The 19,355-nt window shown below is 60.9% G+C and overlaps 2 protein-coding genes across 6 annotated transcripts; one reads left to right on the top strand and one right to left on the bottom strand.

The window, feature by feature from the left end:
• Positions 1 to 724: 724 nt before the first annotated feature.
• On the bottom strand, positions 725 to 18,685 carry RNF44 (ring finger protein 44). Of its 5 annotated transcripts, XM_059860047.1 has the most exons (11): positions 18,495 to 18,685; positions 6,602 to 6,782; positions 6,002 to 6,218; positions 5,335 to 5,502; positions 4,985 to 5,161; positions 4,636 to 4,797; positions 4,434 to 4,558; positions 4,196 to 4,283; positions 3,932 to 4,053; positions 3,742 to 3,841; positions 725 to 3,559 (listed from the first exon to the last, which is right to left on the bottom strand). In XM_059860047.1, the coding sequence occupies exons 2-11, from the start codon at positions 6,706 to 6,708 to the stop codon at positions 3,497 to 3,499; spliced, it is 1,329 nt and encodes a 442-aa protein (XP_059716030.1). In that variant the 5' UTR covers positions 6,709 to 6,782; positions 18,495 to 18,685; the 3' UTR covers positions 725 to 3,496. The 5 variants fall into 5 exon arrangements, with proteins under 5 accessions (XP_059716030.1, XP_059716031.1, XP_059716029.1 ...); XM_059860048.1 differs by lacking the exon at positions 6,602 to 6,782 and having other exon boundaries at positions 18,495 to 18,646; XM_059860046.1 differs by lacking the exon at positions 6,602 to 6,782 and having other exon boundaries at positions 6,002 to 6,121; positions 18,495 to 18,514.
• On the top strand, positions 18,199 to 19,217 carry LOC132334444 (basic proline-rich protein-like). The gene is made up of 2 exons (XM_059860517.1): positions 18,199 to 18,621; positions 19,131 to 19,217. The coding sequence occupies exons 1-2, from the start codon at positions 18,199 to 18,201 to the stop codon at positions 19,215 to 19,217; spliced, it is 510 nt and encodes a 169-aa protein (XP_059716500.1).
• Positions 19,218 to 19,355: the final 138 nt, after the last annotated feature.

The raw sequence follows: 19,355 nt of genomic DNA, 5'->3' as shown, positions 1-19,355 counted from the left end.
GGTCTCACACTGGTGATTTTGTGCCCATGGAGCTGTTGCATGAGAGGAGAGCATGCCCAGCACAGGGGATGGCAGGGCTAGGGCTGCTGCTGTGCCACCTCCTGTGGCATCAGCTCTGGGCTTAGGGAGGGAGGGAGCTGATGAGGCTGGGTCAGCCCTCGTGGAGCAGGTGCGAGGTGAGTGTAAGGTTGGTCCCTGCCAGAGGTGCAGCCAGGGCTGTGGCGCCATGCCACCAGCTGCCCAAAGGCAGAGGGGTAAGGAGCCTTTTCCTGCAGTGACCTGTCCTGGAGCCAGGAATGGTTGGGGGTGGAAGGAATCTCAAAGCACACGTATGTCATGGGCAAGAACAGAGGAAAGCCTCTTCCCTAGCCCAGCATGGGAATGGTGGAGGGTTGGGATGGAGGAGAGGTGGAAGGTGTCCCACTGCTGTGGCTAGAGCCACCCAGGGAGCTTTGCTGTCCCAGGATAGAAGCCAGAGGAATTTTCCATCTCGGTGCAAGCTGGGGGGGTCGCAAGGTGAGAAGAAGGGGTGTGTGGTGCTGCTCAAAACTAGATCCTGCTGGGGGCAAAGCAGCCAACCAGTCCCTGCTCCCACCCTCAGGCTCTCCTGGGCTCTCCTCCAAGCCTCTCTCCAGGGCCCTTCCAACTGCAGCAGCTCCTTCCCATCCCTGGTCCCCACTCTTCCCCTCAAGCCCCCATGGAGACAAGAGCTGGGCCCAGCGTGTTGGTATACATCATACATTTATTAGTGAATATCCCTCTCAAAATCAGCCACAACATTAAAAAAAATAATGATTGCACTACTTGGTCAAGCAGAACTAGCAACTTTCATTTTAAAAAAAGTACAAATCTGTTAAAAATTTCAATCAGTATAATACACATATATATAATACAACATACTAGTTATGTTAAATGCTACAAAACCAATATGATTCCAATGGAATGGAAAAAAACAAACACTTTTAGAGCTTTAAGAACCTTTTTTTCTATATATTAGCCTTTTTTCAAATACATACATGGGAAAAATGAGGTAACTGTAAAATGTGCAAGTAACAGAGCAAAAAAAATTATATATATATATTTATATATATATATATATATATAAAAACTTTCTAACACAGAACACACGTCCTAGCACCTTCCGGGGAGCCGCGGGGAACGCGGGGGTCCCACCGGAGGGCCCGGGGACTGGTATAATAGAACAGTAAACAGTCCACTATCCCACCACAGGAATTCATTGGTAAACAGTGGTATCTACAGCGCAGTCAGCAATCACAAACACCCTAAATAATTGTTTTTTAGTATTTTTTTTGTCATTTTTTCTTTTTGTTATTTTTTTTTTAAATGATACTTTTAGCTGCTCATTGGAATAAATTCTGCAGCACACGAGCTGTGAGCTTTCGAGTCGCCGTCAAAGGACCGTAAGGCTTTCCTGGCTCCCTGGGCACCGCGAGGGCGGGAGGGGAGGAAGGGGCGTCTCCGGGGGCGCGAAGCCGGGGACTCCTTTGGTTATCTGTCACTGAGTGAGGGACGGGGAAGGGGCCGGGGTCCTGCCCAAGGGGCACCGAGCCCAGCGGTGCCGGCACCCGAGCCACGGCGGAGCGGGTGGCGCCGGGCCGGGGCCCTTGGCCTCGATGCTCCGCACAGAGGGCGGCAGCCGGAGAGGTGGGAAAGGGCGGCGAGGGGGAGCCGGCCCGTAGCCCCCCACCGCTCACCACCCCCCCCGCGCCCGACCGGGCAGCGTCCGGGGCCGGCCCACCGGTGGCTGGCACTGCCCTCTGGCCCTCAGCGTGGGGAACACCACCGTGCCCACCCATGTGCCAGGCGCGGCCCCTCACCTCGCACCCGGCCGAGCCACCGCCGGGGGCCAGCCCCACGCCTGCCCCCCGCCCCGCGGGGAGCCGCCCCCTCCCACCCCGGTCCCTTGCACACGCCGCCGCCGCGGGCGCGGACCCCGCGGGGACGGCCCTGAAAGTCTCACGGTCCTGCTGTGGCGTTGCGGACATGTGCAGTACAGTGCATGGCAGTATCAGCTGAGCACAAAAACCCCTCTCCCCACCCCCCTCACCCCACAGCCGGCTAGACGTAGCCAAGACCACGTTCCAAGCTGGTCAGACATGCATGCATATTTGTGAACATTTACATAGGGCTGGCGTCCGCTCGGAAGCTCCCAGGCGTCAGCGACGCGCCGGGAGGGGAGGGCGGTGCTCTCACCACCACCCCTGCCACCGCCTCCCGTCACCCTCCTCGCTAATTAATCATGCAAAACAACGGCCACGCGGGATTGATGGAGCCGGGCGGCGGCGTGGCGGCTTCTCCCCCAACGCCTGCAAGGGCAGGGGGGATACGGTGGCAAGGGGACCGCTCACAGCTTCCCCCGCACCAGCCGGGCCAAGGCCAGGGTAGCACTGAAAATACTCCACGAAGTTATGAATAAAACCCCCCCGCTCTGGGGGCCGCAGCCCAGCCGGCCCCTCACTGCCCACGGCCGGGGAAACCGCGTCGTCCAGCCAGCAGGACGGGGCACGGGGCTACCTTGATTTACGTCGTCGGGACAGAGATACGAGCAGGAGCCGGGGGCCGGGCAGCACACCGGGGACACCACATGCCCAAAGCCCTAGGGACAGGGTTGGTGTCCCCTCCTCAAGTTTGGCTGCGTTGTGGGATGCCACACGGCCTGGCCCCGGGAGCTGCGCTGGCCAGGCACAAGGGAATGAAAGAGGGGCCAGGGCTGCGCCAGCACCATCCTCCCACTGGCAAAACACCCCAAGCAGCCAGAGCCCTCTGGGGCTCCCCAGGGCAGCCAAGGCAGGAGAGAGGCTGTGCCAGGCTGCACACAGGAGTGGGGACAGAGGCATTCCTGTGTTCCTGCCTTTCTGCCCCAGCCACGCCGGGGGGTTGCTGGTGTAACACCTTGGCCACACTCCGCCAGCCTCCTTCTCCGGCTGTCCCCGGGGCCGGGGTGCTGCCGGCATCAAACCCGCAGCGCTCCCTCCTCTCTCCTCCCTGCGTCCTCCGAGAGCAACGTTGAGGGGAGGAGCCGCCTGCATGCCCCTAGGGCAAACGGCCAAGGAACTAAAAACATGACGGAAATGAAAAGGAAATAAGGGGGAAAAAAACTATCGTAAAAAAAAAAATTAGTAACAAAGGGAAAAAACCACTAATTCCCTAGTAGAGTACAACGACCTGGAAAGTGATGGAGCAACAACAGCGTCTTTGGAGCGCAGAGGGCACGGCCACGCACCTCCCGCCTCCAGCACAACACGATTCGGGGCCCTGGGAGCGCAGCGGGCAGGCGTCCGGCTGAGTCCGTGCCCCGGCGGGGAGGAGGAGGGCTGGCCGGGAGCCCAGACTGCTCAATGCTCACCACATCCGAGGAGAGGCTTTGGGGAGGGGGGGTAAGCGCAGGGTCAGGCCCTAGCAGCGGGCAGCAGCCCCCGCCCCAGCCCGGCGTCCTTGTCCTCTAGCGAATTGTGCGGCACAGCGCCCGCCAGCCTCAGTCCGCCTCCCGCTGCACCTCCGACGCGTCCGCCCGGCAGATCGGGCACGTGCGGTTTGCCTGCGGGCAACCAGAGATAGGAGCAAGTGAGCAAGGCTGGAACCACATCCCAGGAGCCCTGCACAGTGCTTGGCCCCAGCTCCCAGGGCATGCAGTGCACTGAGGCCACCCAAAAGGGAGCACCCCATACCCACAGCAGCCCAAGAAGTCACCCCGCTCCCCAGAGCGGGCACAGGCAGTACCTTTAACCATTTGTCGACACACTTGGCGTGGAACTCGTGGTTGCAGGGCAGGACGCGGAGAAGCTGCCGGGCCTCGAAGTCGCTGAAGCACACGACGCACCTGGGGGAAGCAGCCATCAGTACAGCCCCACTGCCAGCCACAGCTCCCAATCCCTGTCAGGCCCCCCATGTGCACCCCGAGCTCACTCACAGGGTCTGCTCAGACTGGTGGCTCTCAGGGTTGAAGCGGTAGGACGGGAGGTGCTCAATGTCTGCTTTGGTGAGTCCCCGTGGCTTGGCCTCCCCCAGCCGCTCGGCCAAGTTAAGCAGTGCCTGGAGGGAGATGCAGAGGCCGGCACAGCTCATCTCCTGTTCTGGCACAGCACCCCTCCAGGCTTCCCCCTCCCAGCAGAGCAATCAGCAAACCCCCCCAGCTCTCCCATCCTATAACTGTGAGGAAGCCAAGCAGACTCACCTCATAATTCTCCATCTCCACATCATCCACGTCCAGGTCTAAGCTGATCGTGGGCCCCACGGCTGTTGGCGACACAGGAAGCATAGAACTGGGGGGGGGAAGGACAGGGCAGTCAGCATGGGGCCACAAACCCCTATGTCCATCCTGGCACCTACCAGGGGGCACAGACCCCGGGGCCATCACATTGCCATTGTGGCCCCTATCCACACGCATCCTAGAATATTCCACCAATACTCACAGGAAATAGGGCAGGAAGCTCGGATAGTACGGAGGAGGCGGCGGAGGGGGTGGCGGTGGGGGCAGCGCCTGTTGCAGCCGGTACCGCTGGGTGTTCAGCCGCCGGGGCATCATATGGGGGTATGGCTGCAGGGAGAGATGGGGCACTCAGAGTCGTGCCAGCCCCACAGCGTTCCCAACCCCTCCCCAGGATGGGGACTCACCACGCCAAATGGCAGTTCTTGGTGCAGCGGGTCGTGGGGGAGGTAATGCAGCGGCATGGAGGGCGACAGCGTGGGAGCGTGGTGAGACGGAGGGTATGTGAAGCCTGCGATGGGGTGCTGCTCCCCTCGCAGGTCCACGTCATTGTCTATCCTCTGCAGAGGCTGTGGGGAAAGAGTTAGAGGCTGGGAGGAGCATCCCAAATTACACCTCCCCGACATTATGAAGACAGAGGCACACTGGGCACCCTACCCACCACCCCCAGCTTAGACCGACAGGGGTTGCAGAAGGACAAGACCCCAAGGTGGTGGGTGCATCATGTCCCCAGCCTGTCCCTCCACCTCAACTCACCATACGTGGATGCTGGGCTTGGAGAGGTACGAACTGCCCCAGGGGGGCCATGTGGGGCGGCTGGTGGGGGGGCACTGGCGGTGGGGGTGGGTGTAGGATGTAATGGTCGCTGGAGATGATGGGGGGGAATGTCTGGTAGGAGACGGGAAGTTGTTGCATGGCACATGCCTGAATCAGCTGTGGGGAGAGACAGAGAGAAAAACAAGGGTCAGACACCCCTGCCCCCTCCCCAGGGCCTCCAAAAGACCCTGTACTCCCTGAAACTTGCACTACAATGGGCTTAGGTACCCACAGGACCTCTGGGCACTCACGGTCCAGGCTGTCCCCAGGCGTCCCCCGCTGTGACTCACCGGGGGTGGGAGGCAGCAGAGCGGGTAGTGCTGTCCGCTGAACATCACTGAGCATGCTGGGAGCTGCTGGGTGCTGCACCCAGGGATGTGCTGGCCAGCGTGGATGGGGAAGCCTTGCGTCGTTACGGTGGTAACCGTGTAGGAGAGAGGGACAGGTCCCTGGTGCACCTAAGGACAAGGTGCCGAGGGCACAGTCAGGGTACAGCCCTGTCTGAGCTGCCCCTGTCCTGACAGGGTCATAGCAGGACGTTGGGTACTCAGCACTGGGACTGGCATGCCCATCCCGCTGGTGTGGCCAGAGGAACAAGCTGAGTGAAGGCTCAACTTGAGGGAGTTTTGAGTCCTTCTTTCCTCCGCACAGACAGGCTGACACAGCCTCCAACACATCACCATTTCCATGGATTATGATGACAGCTGTCACATGAACAACTTACAAGGGGACTGTCTCCAGCCCCTGGGAGCGGGGATCACCCTGGACATACCCAGAAGGCAGAGGGATCCCAAGATTTAAATCTCAGAGAATCAGAGCACCAGCAGGCTCAGGACTGGGTGATCCCAGCAGCAAGTGGCCAGAGGGGACCCAATGACAAGTCACCACTCCAGACAACAGCCCAAGGAACACCACAGGATCACACCTGGGAGTGGGGCTGGGGGCTGCAGCACCTACCTGATCATGCAGATCCACCATGAATGGGTTCTGGTGGGGTGGGTGAGCGGCTGGGTGAAGCATTCGTGGCGGCGTGCTGGGAAGAGCGTAGGCGCGGGGCTCATCTACAGGGACGTGCGGCTGCTGGGGGAAGGCAGGGTGCACCTGGGGCTCATCCTGGCCCAGCAGGGTTGCCAGAGGTCGATCGCGTCGTCCCCACTGACGCCTGGCAGAGGGGCTGTGGGGCCACCGCAGGAGAGAAACAGAGCAGGAGTGACCCCCCCGGCCAGAGGGGCACCACAGCCCCAGGCAGGATGGCTACAGGATGATCAGCCCAGTGCCCTGGGTGAGATACTCAGGGCATTGTGCCAGGCCATGTCAGGCTGGACAGCTCCAGAACCAGCTTGCTCACCCTGCAAGTGCCCTCTCCGTGTCCGCAGCATAAAAAGGACCCCTGCTCCCCAGGGACCCCTCATTTGGGCCAGGTGGATGTGCTTCCCTGTCAACGTCCCCCCAAGCCCCACTGGGAGACAGTGTCTTGCCCCAGCAGGACCAGATAACCGGCCCCAGAACCCCATGTGCCACAAGGGACAGGGCTCCACACCGCCCTGCAGCCCGTACCTTCGCCGGAGGTGGTCGGGGCTGCTGCAGGGTCCCCCCGAGAAACGGCGCTGGGCAAAAGGGGCAGAGGGCGGCCGCCTATTCACTGCCAGTTCCCATGGTCGCATTGGTGACGTCGGGAGGCGGATGGGCACACGGGACCTCAGGCTCCAGGCAGGGCAAGACACCAGCACCTTGAACTCTGCAAGAGGGACAGCGGGTCATGGCACTGTCCCGCCACCGCTCAGGCTGCTGCTCCATCCTCACAAGGATGGTGGTGCTGATAGCTGGAGCTCTTTCTACTCCTTCACCTAGAGCCGCACCCACCCCATCTCCTGGGGCTGCATATGGCCCTGAGAGGGGCTAGGAAGAGCCTGTTCCAAACTCCCTTGTTACTGTTCCTCCCCTTCATGGGCAGAGTCACCTCCCATGCACAACACAAAGACAGAGAGAGAGAGAGAAAGAGAGAGAGAGAGAGAGAGAGACTTATTTTTGCACTTAGTTTTGGCACAGAGGAAAGAAAGTGATGAAGAGCCCTGTGGCTGTGGCAGCATCCCAGCCTGCTCACCGGCCAACAGGGAACATAAGCATGGCATGGGGAGTTTCCAGCAGGTCCCTGATGCTGCTCTGGGGGGTGCTGTTTGTTGCTGAGCTCCTGCACATCCTATTCTGGAGTGACACTGCTACTCCAGTGACCGGTGCAGGGGCTAGTGGTGGCAGCAGGGCTCATGGCCCTTCTCTGTCAGCTCCCTGCTGCAAACAGGGTGCAGCCACACATCCCCACAGAGCAGGGGACAAGCATGGGCTGTGCTGAAGCCATGGAGGCAGCTCTGCTCCCCCAGATGCTCACCAAGGCAGTAGGAACACTGCCCTGGCCCTGCCCCATCTCCCCTCCTGCACCCAGGTGTTCCTGCACCAGAGCCCCTTCCCAGGACACAGCTTGACCCCTCACCCCCAATCAACCCTGGCACTGCACAGAGGAGATATCTGCATTTGGGGCTGGGTTTCCCCAGGCTCTACTTTCCCAGGTCCCAAAACGGCCTTCCTTGCCTTAATGTGTATCCAAGACCCTCCCTGCATACCCTTCCATTGCCCAGCTTCCTTCAGCTTCCACAGCATCAGGCCAGCACACGGCAGCAGCCATGGCTTGGCACCACAGCCCACACGCCCCTAAATCCAGCTCACTGCAGGCTGGTGAGGTCCCCCCCAAAGCAGCTTCTTCAGCTCCACCTCCTCCTCAGGGCCCATGGCAAAGACACGCCCGGGACAGGAAAGACACACCGGGGACCTGGAGCCTGGGGAATGCTGCTCAGCTGGGGGATCTCAGCCCAGCAGAGAGAAGCTGCAATGTCACTTTTGGGTGATGGGTATCAACAACAACTGGGACAAGTCCTGTGCCACACACAAGTCTCTTCTTAACCTCACCTTCATCTCCACACTACTGTGGAAACTGAAAGCAAATTTCTCTCTTTGTTTTGGTAGGAAAAAGGAAGAAAAGCAAAAGCCGCAGGCTGAGCCCTCCCAGAATCTGTCTGTGACTGTCACCAGGGAAGGGGGTGTGCCTGACCAGGAGGTTCCTTCCACAGGGAGTTTATTCTGTCCACCTCGAAGCTCTGCCCGGCTGCAATATGCCCCTGAGTGGGCTGGGAGCCAGAATGCAGCAATAACCCAGGTTCAGCCCCACTCTGAAGAAGCCTCCCTGAGGTGTTACTGCTTCCACTTCCACATCCTAACTCTCAGACCACATGTGGTGCCAAGGCCCTGTGTGATCCAGCAGGCACCTTCCAGACCAGGCACCACAGCAGTGGGCTTAGGGATGGGCAGCACATCCACAGAAGAACACTGAAGTCACACAGGAGCTCGCCTGTTCCTGAGACCTCCAGAGCGGACGGTTGCCTGCGGTCCTGGAATCCCAGGACGGCATCCCGAGGCAGGAGGGCACCCCCGACTTGCGGGACAGCGCTGGCCCGGCCCTCGTCCTGCCACAAGCAGCACCCACCCTCCTGTCCCAAGCGGGCACACCTGGCTCCCTCCGCACCCGCGGCTGGAAGCCAGCAGCCACACCGAGCAGGGTGACCGTGACCCCGCGGAGGCCACTGCAGCTCCGAAACGAAGGGGATCGCGGTCCCGCAGCCCCTCGGAGGGGCGGGGGGAGGCGGCTCCCGAGCCCCGCCGAGAACAAAGTTAGCAGCGCGCCAGCGCTCACGCCCGGTGCCATCTGCTCGGGCAGAGCCGGGCTCCGGGGCTGCCGCCCGCCCTGAGGGTCCTGCCACCTTGCCGCCACCAACCGCCGGCTCCGTCCCGGCACCCCGAGCTCTCCCGTAGCCCCTTCCCCGCCGTTCCCAAGCGGGCGCCGCCAGCTCCCCCGGGAGCGGGGTCACCGCTGGCCCCGCCGCACCGGCAGCCTCTTCGGAAGGTCGACCCCGACTCCCAACCCCACCCCCAGACCCGACCCGAACCCGACCCTCTGTGTCCGGGACGGCGGCGCACGGCGGGGCGAGCAGCACATCCCGAAGCGCATCGACGGAGCGCCCCACCGTGCAGCACCCCGGGGAGGCACCGCGGCCACCGGCAGCCGGGAGCGCACCCCAGCCCGCGCCCCCCGTCGCGGAGCCCTGCCGGTGCCGGTGCGGATCTGTGGCTTTAAGAGCGGCCGCTCCGGGGCCATGTGCTCGGCGCCAAACAAAAGCAATAACAAAGGCGGCCGCCGGACCCCGCCGCCGCCGCCCGGGGCAGGTGCCGTCGGGGGTCCGGGGGCCGGCCCCGGCCCCCGCCCCCGCCCCGCTCCCGCCCCCCCCGGCCCGCACGTACCTGCACCGATGGCCTGGGCCGCCGCTCCGGTGCCGCTGCGGCGCCCCCGCCCCCTCCCTCCCGCCGCTCTTTGTTCGCCGACGCCGGGCCCGGGCCTGCCCCCCCCCGCCGGCCCGCCGCCGGCCCTCCCCTCCCTCCCTCTCGCCCGCCTCCCGCCGGGCCGGCCCCCTCCCCGCCGCCGCTGTTTCCGGTGCCTCTTTGTTTTCCGCGGCGCGGGGCGGCCGCGGCGGGCCGGGTGCGCGGGGGGTGCCTGTCCCTTTAAGAAGCAGCGGGAGGCACCGGACCGAGTCACAGCGCTCGGGGGCACCGGGGGCGCGCGCGGCTGCTGCGGGGGGGGGGGAGGGGGGGAAGGAGGGGGGCGGCCGGGGGCACCGGGGGGGGAGGAGCGGCGCGGCGCGCGCGCGTCCCACGTGACCAGGCGTGTCACGGTCCGCAGCCATCTTGGAGCGCGGGGCCGCCACGCGGGGCAGCGACCCCCGTCCGGAACCAGCGGGGTGGGCCCAGAACCGAGGGCACCCACCGCCCTTCTTAAGTGGCCTGGTGCCGCTACCGGCCACCTCGCCCCGCTGGGACAGGCCCTAAGGCTGGTGGCACCGTACCTGCGGCTGTGCCCCCGCATCCCTCCCGGGCCCCTGCTCACCGGGCTGGCAGCTCCATGGGCCCGGTGGGCCGCGGGGATGGCAGTCGCCGTGCTTCTCTGCTGGTGGGCAGAAAGCACCGGGGTGGGAAAGCAGGGCCTCGGCTCCCCACCACCTTCCGCGCTCGGACGGGAGCATGGAGGAGCTACTCCGGTCCCGCTTAGGACATCGAACCCTTTCCCCGCACCGACAGCTCTCCCAGGGCATCTGTGGCCGGTTCAAACTTTTACACACCAGAAAAGCCCCTTTGGCTTCAGAAAAGCCTCCTATTCTCTCACGTTAATTAAGCAAGAAGCAGGAACTACTCGGACCATCTGCACACCTCCAGCTCACCTGAGCGAGTCACCTGGCTGGTGGCTAACGCTGAGAGAGCTGGACGCCGAGAGGCAGAGCCACCCCGGGAGCTGCGCACCGAGAGGCCGAGCCAGCGGCTCCCCGTGTGCCCCAGCAGCACCGCTCAGGCACCAGTCAAATCCCCGTGCTCAGGACAGCACATCGCAGCAGCTTCACTGAGCGCCAGATGCTGCATCTGAGCCAAATTTCCCCCGGTTACAACGCACACTTAGAAATTCCCAGGTAGGCGAGCGAGCCAGCCGGCAGCCCTGATGTAATGCCTATAAACCAGCCCTCCCCTGACAGCTGGGCTTTAAAGTGCTAACAACCAAAAGGGAGCTAATTAATTTGTAGCATCACCCCTTTCAAAGAAAACCTCAGATTGACGATTTAACAATTCAGTATCTTCTTGTTGCGATGAGCAGTCGGATTCAGCTTTGCTCGATTCCAGCCCTGTGCTCAGGTCCCTTCAGGCCCCTTCTCAAGGCTCTCACCTCTTCACCCCACATCCAGGCGTGCAGGAGGAGCTACACCAGGCTCAAGGATCCTCCGGGATGCAGAGCACTCTGGGGAAAGATCCCTCTACCATGACTGTCAGTAGGACCACGACCAACTGCTTCTGTCCCCATGGAAGGGGACACACAGGACAGGAAGGCAGCACAGCAGGGCAGACCTATGATGGTGTCAGAGCCACGCACTCCGGCAAGAACTCCAGCAGGAAGAGCCAAAGGATTGAATCAGCCCAAACCTGAACAACCACCCTCCGGGTCTGTTCCACTACAGCCTCTTTGATTCAGGAGCTGGGGACTACAGGGAAGAGAAGGAAAACTCTGTCCTTTGACCTTGCCATTGTTTGTGGGCAGAGGCAGCACTGCACCTTGACAAGACTGCCAGGACACTGTCTGATCCTGGGCAGAGCACTGGCAGCAGGCAGAGGCCACAGATGGTGAATATCTCTGCAGAAACTCCCTCCAGACCCGCTCCAGCATCACCAGCTTCCCCGTGGGCAGCAGCTATCGATGTCCTCAGGACGGCACCAGGAGAAGCCATCAATGGAACACAGCTCATACGCTGCTCACGCTCCCTGCCCAGCCAGGCTAGATCATTCCCCTGGCACAGCCACACTGCACATGGCTGTGCCCAGTGAGGATGGGGCACCACATATCCAGCCACAGGATCAGAGCATGTGGAAACAGCTCTGCCCACACTGTCTCAGCGACACAGCCATGCACACAGTCTCCAACATCACATTGTCCCAAGTACAGAGCTTTGCCTGAAAAGCCATGTGAGGGGCCCAAAGGATGCTACAGCAAGGCTGGTAATGCTGGTCAATGCTTCTGGGCCAGGACAAGGGATTCCAGTCCAGCCACAGAGACCTGTGACACCCCTGGTCAATGGGACAGCCCGTAAGCTTTAGATAGCTCTCTACGTGCAGGGGCTGCTCAGGCTGAACCTGGATGCTCTATAGCCGACAGGTGGCCCATCCTTTCCTTCAGGATAGCCAGGGGCCAGAAGGACAAAGTCTCCCTGAGCCCAGGCTCTTGAAGAGACCATCTGCTGCCACAGACATGCCACCTCCCTCACCCCATATATAGGTCAGGTCTGACACAGGATTAGCCAGGGTGATCCAGTGGTGAGAGCACATCTCCCACTGGAGGCTTGATGTGCCCTGTGCTCTCCCCAACACTCAGCATGCCAATGCTTCATCTCCACATTCTCCTGGGCCTCTCACAAAAGTCCAGGGAAAGAGGCCCCAGATCCTACTCTTTTCTCCCCAGGGCCTAGAAAAAAAGTGTGAAGAAACTGGCACCAAGAACACAGAAGCTCTCAGACTGTAGGGAGGGAGGAGCAGTGGGAGTATCCCTACCCTATCCAAGGCCCAAGACGAGCACCAGAGGACAGGGGACACCCCAACATCAGCACGGTGAAGCACTTCTCCACTGTGGAGATGGGGGAGCAAGGAGCTCCCTCCCTGCTCCACACACCCAGTGGAGCTGAGTTCACTGGCAGTGGAGGCAGGACGCCTCTGCCGTGATCACACGCCACCCACTCCCACCCCCGGGCTGACAGCACTCCCATCAAACGCCTCCAGCCACACACACGTGGAGGATGCTGACATGAGGAGCGAGTAGCTGCACAGGCAGCGGAACTGATAACGCCCAGTTTCCTGTCGATCTCTCCCACGTGGATTCTCTGATGTCTAATAGCATGGCTGAGCTGCACTGCAGAGGGAGAACTAGCAGCACCTTCCTCCCCGAGAGCCAGAGCCTGTAGCAAGCCAAGACCTCAGAGGCAGCATCCACACCTGACACCTACCCCAACTGACACCATCCAGCAAGTTCAAAGCAGAATGAACACAGATAAACAGTAAGCTTGCAACAAGCCTTTATTTCCTTAGAACAGGGTAAATAATCTGCAGAGATCTCCACCTTCCTTCATTTTGCCCTAGAAACACCAGCACAACCTAAATAGCATGACCAGAAGGCTGCAGGTACAGCAACTGAGCCCAGCTTGGCCACCTCTGCAGCTCAGCAGCATCAAGGAATGGGTTGTATCCTCCTCTCTCCTGGGTGGCCTCTTCTCCCCTGAACAGAAGCATGCTGAATTACACACACCTCTGTCTGTCCAGGCATCTTGCAGCAGCCACTTCCACAGTTCAGCTGCACATGGGTGGCAGGAAAAGAGCAAATGCCATCATGTCCCTCCCCAACCTGCTGCCTGGGTAGCCTCCATGGTCCTTCCTTCCTGCTACGAGACACTGCTTTTCAGGACTCCATATTCCTCTGCCCTTCACTTTTAGTTCTCATTTCAGACAGCCTTTCCTAAACCAGACCCAATCTCTCCTGAGACAGATCCAGCACAGGGTGGAGGGATCACCCTTCTTTTCCTTCTGCACACAGCATCCCCGGAGTCCCCACCTCATCTGCCACCTCTCCACAAGCATCTCTCTGAGTCCTGCTGTCTACATGCTGTGGACAGTGTTAATTGGCATCTGCCAAGTGAGTGGCTGAGGGTAGGAGGGGCCAGGCTCCAGACACCTTCCCCACTGCTCTCAGTCAGAGCAGCTCCTGTAAAGGGATACAGGCAGAGCCAGGAGCTGGTAGATGGCGAAGAGCAGTTTCGTTACCACTCAGCAAAACGAAGCGTCTCTTGAAAGCACTAGTGACAGTCAGGAAGTTGGGCTGGGTGGTTTGTTTTGCATTTTAAGAAGCCTGCAGGGACATGGACAACCTGCAACGATCAATTTCAGAAAGGAGCTCAGAGAAACTAAGGATTTTCAACAACCATTCACCCTCCTTTGTCCTTGATTAAAAATTTGCCAAGAGGCTGCTTATAAGATGCACCAAAACAGGGAGTGACCACTACCCTAAGTGCAGAGGAGGTTTGCTGCAATATGTCCCCGTACATCACTCAGAGAACCCCAAACCAGTGCCTGAGGTTGGTTTTAAGAGCAAAAACATGACTTTCAAGCTGACAGCCCCCGTGCGCAAAGCACAACTGCGGTGACAAGAGAGCAGCCTGGGGCACAGGAGCTGCCTGACCTCTGCTACAGCTCTCCACGGCAGATTTTTATTGTTCACCACTTTCCCAAAGCACAGGCATGGAGAGAAAACCAACTAAGACACTTGTCTCAAAATGCAAATACATCCAGGGAGCCCCACCAGCACAGCAGGGGAAAGACAGCCTGCCGGAGGGGACCGCACCTCAGCATTGCCAGGCTTGGGGGAAGAAGGACCAGAACATGGGCCCTCCCTTCCCAGGGGCAACAGCGAGAGATGCCAGAGGCCTGGATCACCAAGACACAGGCTCACCGGAGAGAAAGCTCCTAAAACACAGTACTGCAGGCCAGTCCTCTGCTCTGCATGGCTGAGCTAAAATCCTACTTTCCAGGGTAACCATGGAAGACCCAGAACTACAGCTCTGCAGCCAGTGAGAGCAGGTCTCCAGGGACCAGCCTGCAGCTAGAAAATAATATTCCCAAGGCCTGCAACGAGCGCTGTTTGTTGGCGACACTGCTCAACCTCACGCTCTACCATGCACAGAGCAAAGTGTGGAGCCCTCCCAAACCACCCCACTCCAGAAAACCCAGACATGCCACACTGGACATGGGACCCATGGTCTGCTTGTGCTCTCCAGGAAACAGCTCCTGCCCTGAAATGCTGAGGACTTGCAGGTGCAAGGGTGGAGGAAAGGATAAGCACCGTGGTGCAGCTCTGCTGCCCAGACAGTCAGCAGACTGGCTTCTCCCAACACCCTTGTGAGCTGACAGCACAGATCCACACTGCTCCCCTCTGGAACTGACCTGTCTCAGGGAGCCACACAACATCCTCATGCAGCTCCATGACCACAGGACTCACGGCTTGGCTCTCCCAAGTTCCTGCATCAATGTCGGAGGGCTCTGGGAGAGCTCCCCAGCACCAGCACCTTCCTCGGATGTTTGAGCAGCCTCTGGGCATATCACACTGGCACCATACAGGCTGTGCCTGCAAGGTGGGTACGCAAACCCCTTGGCCAACCAATTACCCACACACAGCAGGTAAGAAACCATGCTTCTCCAGACTGGTCCAAGCAGGGAGCCAAGGGGAACATCTTTGTGGGAAAATGTTGTGCCCCAGCTCCTCAATAAAGAGGTGAAACCTCCAAAAGCATCCAGAAGCCAGGCTTTTCTGCCGAAAACCAGCGCTGTGCTGCCTGCCACCAGCACCTCCCGAGCCGTGCCCTGAGGCCGGCCTCACGTGACAGTGGAGTGGATGCACACAGGAGGAGTGGCTGTAGTGACAGCGTTACAGCTTGTGTCCAACACACAGCTGAGCCCAGCAAATCCCAGCGCTCTGCAGCTCTTCTTTACAAACTCCACACACTGCACAGGTACACGAGCGTCAGTCAGAGCTCAGTGCCCACAGCCCCAGGATAATGACACCTACAGGGAGACAACCCAGTGAGTGCAGGGCTCCTGAACTCTCTGCTGTCCATTAGCACAAGGACCGGCCCACACCAAGCCCCAGGGACCAAGGACAGCTGTTCTTACACCAGCCCCAACTGCCCAGGGCCAGCCCCTCTGCTATTTCAGCACACGTACTCCCAGCAGGAAGCAGGGACACCCAGCAGGATAAGCAGGTCTTCATCCTGTCTAACTCTGCTCCAAGTGACTTTACATCATTCCCTACTCTACCCTGGGTGGCAGGACTTGGGCAGTTCTGCAGACAACCTGGGAGGAAAGTGATGCAAGATGAAGCCCAGCCCTTACCTGCCAGCTGTTATTTCATTCCTCTAACAGGTCCATAAACCAAGGATAATTAAATCTCTCCTAAACTCTCTTTCATTTAAAATAAAAATCTATAGTCCCTATTTCATTAGCTGGCTCTAGGTTTTACAGCTTGATCAATTCCCCTCACAGGGCCCTGGTCCTGGACAGGCAGATGCAAACACGCAGCTTCCATGGTGCAGATCAATGGGATTCACAAAGTCTTCTGCCCCATTCCTTGCTCCTCACTCACCAAAGGGAGCCACACAGCCCAGCAGGCAGGGACAGTGTGTTTCACTGCTCAGGGGAACACCACTGACATGAGTGGCTTCAAAGGCTGGAGTGAGCACCTGGCAAGAACAGAGGCAGCAGCGACACTCTCACTCCAGTGAAGGGCCCCAGGAATGCAGCCATGAACCTAAAGGAAAAGCTGTCCAGCATGCCAGCAGGGTGACATCTCCCTGTTTGCTGCACAGTGAAGAGGGACAAGACTCAGCTCCCACAGCTGACAGCTGGAGCCAGAGCCCACCACAAGCACCAGCTGGGAACCAAGAGCAGCCACCACCTCTCTGACCTCCCTGCACACAAAGCGGAAGAGACTCGTCACTGAGACCCAGGCACACAGGCTCAGTGTTTCCTGCCCTTCCCAGCCCTCTGCTGCTGCCCTGCCACACAACACCTTCCCCCTAACAGCCTGCCAGGCCAGTAGGCTCCAGATGGCTCTCACCACCCCTGCAAGCCTCTCCCTCCACTGCAGCAGGATCTTCCAGTGCCCTGGCAGCAGATAGAGGGACAAAGCAGCAGCCAGAGCTGCACCAAGAACATCCAGGCAGAGCCCACGGAGTGGACATCAAAGTGCTGGGCAGCCCTTGGCCAGCACCCAGGTGCCCCCTGGCACCTATCACATCATCTCCCTCTGTTCCAGGTGCATATCTCTCCCTCCTTCCCTCCCTCCCTCCCACCTTTGCACAGCCAGAAAGCAGCAAGTTGCCACAGTCTGAGTCCTGTCAGTGCCAGGACACACCATGGTGGCAGCCACAGAGGCAAGGTCCGGCAGTGAACTCTGGCCTGGCCACACAATGCCAGTGATGGACAGACCACAGCACCAGGGCCCAAATCCTGATCTGTACTCAAACCAGCTGGTACTCGCCAGGGGATATAAGGAAAGATTTCTGTTCATCACTTGGAGAGTGCCTAGTTCCAAGCAAGGCTAGGGGAACAAAGCTTTGCCATCCCACCAGGATTCCTTGTATGGCTGCATGCAGGGAGATTGCAATGGAGCCTCCCAAACACACACAGGTGCCTCTTGCCTCACCTCCCATGCCAACACCTGCCCTGTCTCCACCAGCAGCGTGTCCCAGTGCGGGGGGAATGGAGGGGCCACAATTCACCTGCTAAACCTAACCCACTGCTCGAGGGGTGTGACACCACCTGGCCAGCCCAAGAGCATACACCCAAAGGTGACAAACAAAGGCGCCCAGCAGGCACTCCGCATTAGCAGTATTTTTAGACACCACTATGGAGCCGGCCTTATTATTTTCATTGCAACGTGCATAATTACCCACCATGCACCGCAGTGACATCAGACGCAGCCGGCTCTCCTCCGACAGCTGCTCCTCCTCCCGGGGCTCCAGCCTGGCCCCGGGGACCCACCTGCCCCGCCGGGCTCTGCCCTGCGCATCTCCCCAGGCCACAAGACCCCACCTCGAGGGGGGCCTCGAGTTCCTGGGCCATAAGAGCCGACATGGGTGCAGGTGATAGAGGGACAGAGCAAGGCACTGGCACAGGACAGCCAGAAGCAAGCACAGGGATGATGTCTGGCGCTGCAGGCACACACAGCCAGTTGTGCTGGAGCACGGGGCCGGGGCAGAGCGGGTGGACAAGGCACCAGCACAAAACAGAGCCACGCTCCTGGAAAGAGGGGTTGTCCCCAGATGGAGCAAAAGAACCTGCCTAGCCACAGAGCTCCACTCCTGCCCAAGAGAGCAAACCCTGGAGCGCATCCCAGCTGCCCACAACGCGGTCCCACACGTCCTCCGTGGGACAGGGCTGCCACGGTCCCACACACAGCCCACGGTGCCAGCACAGATCCTGCCGAGCCGGCAGCACGGCTTGTGCCACTGCCACCACCCCGGGTGCCACTACCCCCACCCCGTCACCTCGGATTCATTTGTTTCGTACCTCCTCCCAGGGACAACTTTCCAAAGAGTTTCACCACTTCCCCTCCTGTCCCCTATCCCACACCGGAGCTTGTCCCGAGCTGGCACAGTTTACCGGGTCCGGGGGAACGGCGGACGGGACACCGCGAGGTGTCAAGCGGGACGAGGACACAGCCAGTCAGAAGCCCCTAACTGAAGCCAGACAACCAGCCTCAGCAGAAGCCCCTGACTCCCACCCGGCCGGGGTCGCGGGAGACCCCAGGAAGCGGCTCTGGCCGGGGCAGGCTCGGACAGCCCCCACGGGCAGCCGCGCTCCGGCTCCCCACTGCCCCCCCTGTCCCCGCGGGGCTCCCCCAGCAGCGGGGGCTCCTCCCACCGCCCTGCGGCTGCACCGGGCCTGGCTGCGCTTCACGGCCGCTTCCCCGAACCCCAATGCCCCGGCAGCCGCCACCCCCGCCCGCGCCGTCCATCCGCCCCTTCCGCGCACCGGGCCCGGCCCGGCCGCCCCCGCCGCACCGGGCCGCGCTCGCTCCTCCGCCCGCCGCACCGGGCCCCGCAGCCCTGCATCCGCCCCACCGCTCTGGGCCCTGCCCGCCGCCCTCCCCGTCCCGCTGCCCCGGGGCTGCCCTTCCCCTTCCCCCAGCCCCGGGCCCTGCCCGCCACCTCCCCCTGGTGCCCCGGCCCTGCCCCGCACAGCCCGGGCCTGCGGCCGCCGCCGCGCCCCATACCTTCGGGAGGCGCGCCCCCGGCGCTCGGTGCCGTGCCCCGGCGCTGCCCGCCCCTCAGCCCGCTCGCATGGCGCGGCGGCCGGGCCCGCCGGGCTCCGTGTCCGTCCCGGTGCCGGTGCCAGTCCCGGTGCCGCTCCCGCTCCGGCCTCAGCCCCGCCTCATGGCGCCCCCGCGCCCGCCGCGCCGATGGAACCGGCCGCGCCGCGCTGCACACCCTTCCCCGCGCAGCGCCGCCTCTCCCCCCCCCCCCCGCGCCGCCCCGATGGGCGCTCCCGCCGCCTCCTGCCGTAATGAGCACAAGAGCGGCGCAGACAAACTGCACCGCGGAGCTCTCCGGCCGTAATGCTCCGAGCGGCAGCGCACCAACGGCACCGCAACTGAGCTGGGACGATCACAGGAACTAGAGAATCACAGAATCAGGTTGGAAAAGATCTCTGAGACCATGCAGCCAACCTATGACCCAACACCACCATGTCAACTAGACCGTGGCACTAAGTGCCCCATCCAGTCTTTCCTTAAACATCTTCAGGGACGGTGACTCCACCACCTCTCTGGGCAGCCCCTTCCAATGCCTCGCAAACCTTTCCGGGAAGAAATTCTTCATGATGTCCAGCTTAAACCTTCATTGGTTGCCAGGGGGAGGAGGTCGACTCCCACCTGGCTACAACCTCTTTTCAGGTAGTTGTGGATGTCTCGGGACAGCCCTGGGAGGTGTGGAAGTGACCCAGGACAGCAAGGGACAGTTTGCAGGAAAGTGCCCAGCACCAGCCCCAGGAGTCTGGGGGGGAAGCACCCCAGGACAGCCCTGGAGGACTCTAGGGGTAACCGCAGGCAGCTCATGGGGCGTCTATGAGGATGTCC

This window comes from Haemorhous mexicanus, chromosome 15 (genome assembly GCF_027477595.1).
Source record: "Haemorhous mexicanus isolate bHaeMex1 chromosome 15, bHaeMex1.pri, whole genome shotgun sequence".
Taxonomy (NCBI): domain Eukaryota; kingdom Metazoa; phylum Chordata; class Aves; order Passeriformes; family Fringillidae; genus Haemorhous; species Haemorhous mexicanus.
This window is presented reverse-complemented; position numbering and strand designations above follow the sequence as displayed.

Coding starts and splice junctions, on each gene's coding strand:
- RNF44 (XM_059860047.1), bottom strand. CDS start 6,708: ATGCGACCATGGGAACTGGCAGTGAATAGGCGGCCGCCCTCTGCCCCT. Junction 5,503..6,001: donor TGGTGGATCTGCATGATCAG/GTAGGTGCTGCA, acceptor CCTTGTCCTTAG/GTGCACCAGGGACCTGTCCC. Junction 3,842..3,931: donor CACCAGTCTGAGCAGACCCT/GTGAGTGAGCTC, acceptor TGCTTCCCCCAG/GTGCGTCGTGTGCTTCAGCG.
- LOC132334444 (XM_059860517.1), top strand. CDS start 18,199: ATGCCCCGGCAGCCGCCACCCCCGCCCGCGCCGTCCATCCGCCCCTTC. Junction 18,622..19,130: donor CGGTGCCGGTGCCAGTCCCG/GTGCCGCTCCCG, acceptor ATTGGTTGCCAG/GGGGAGGAGGTCGACTCCCA.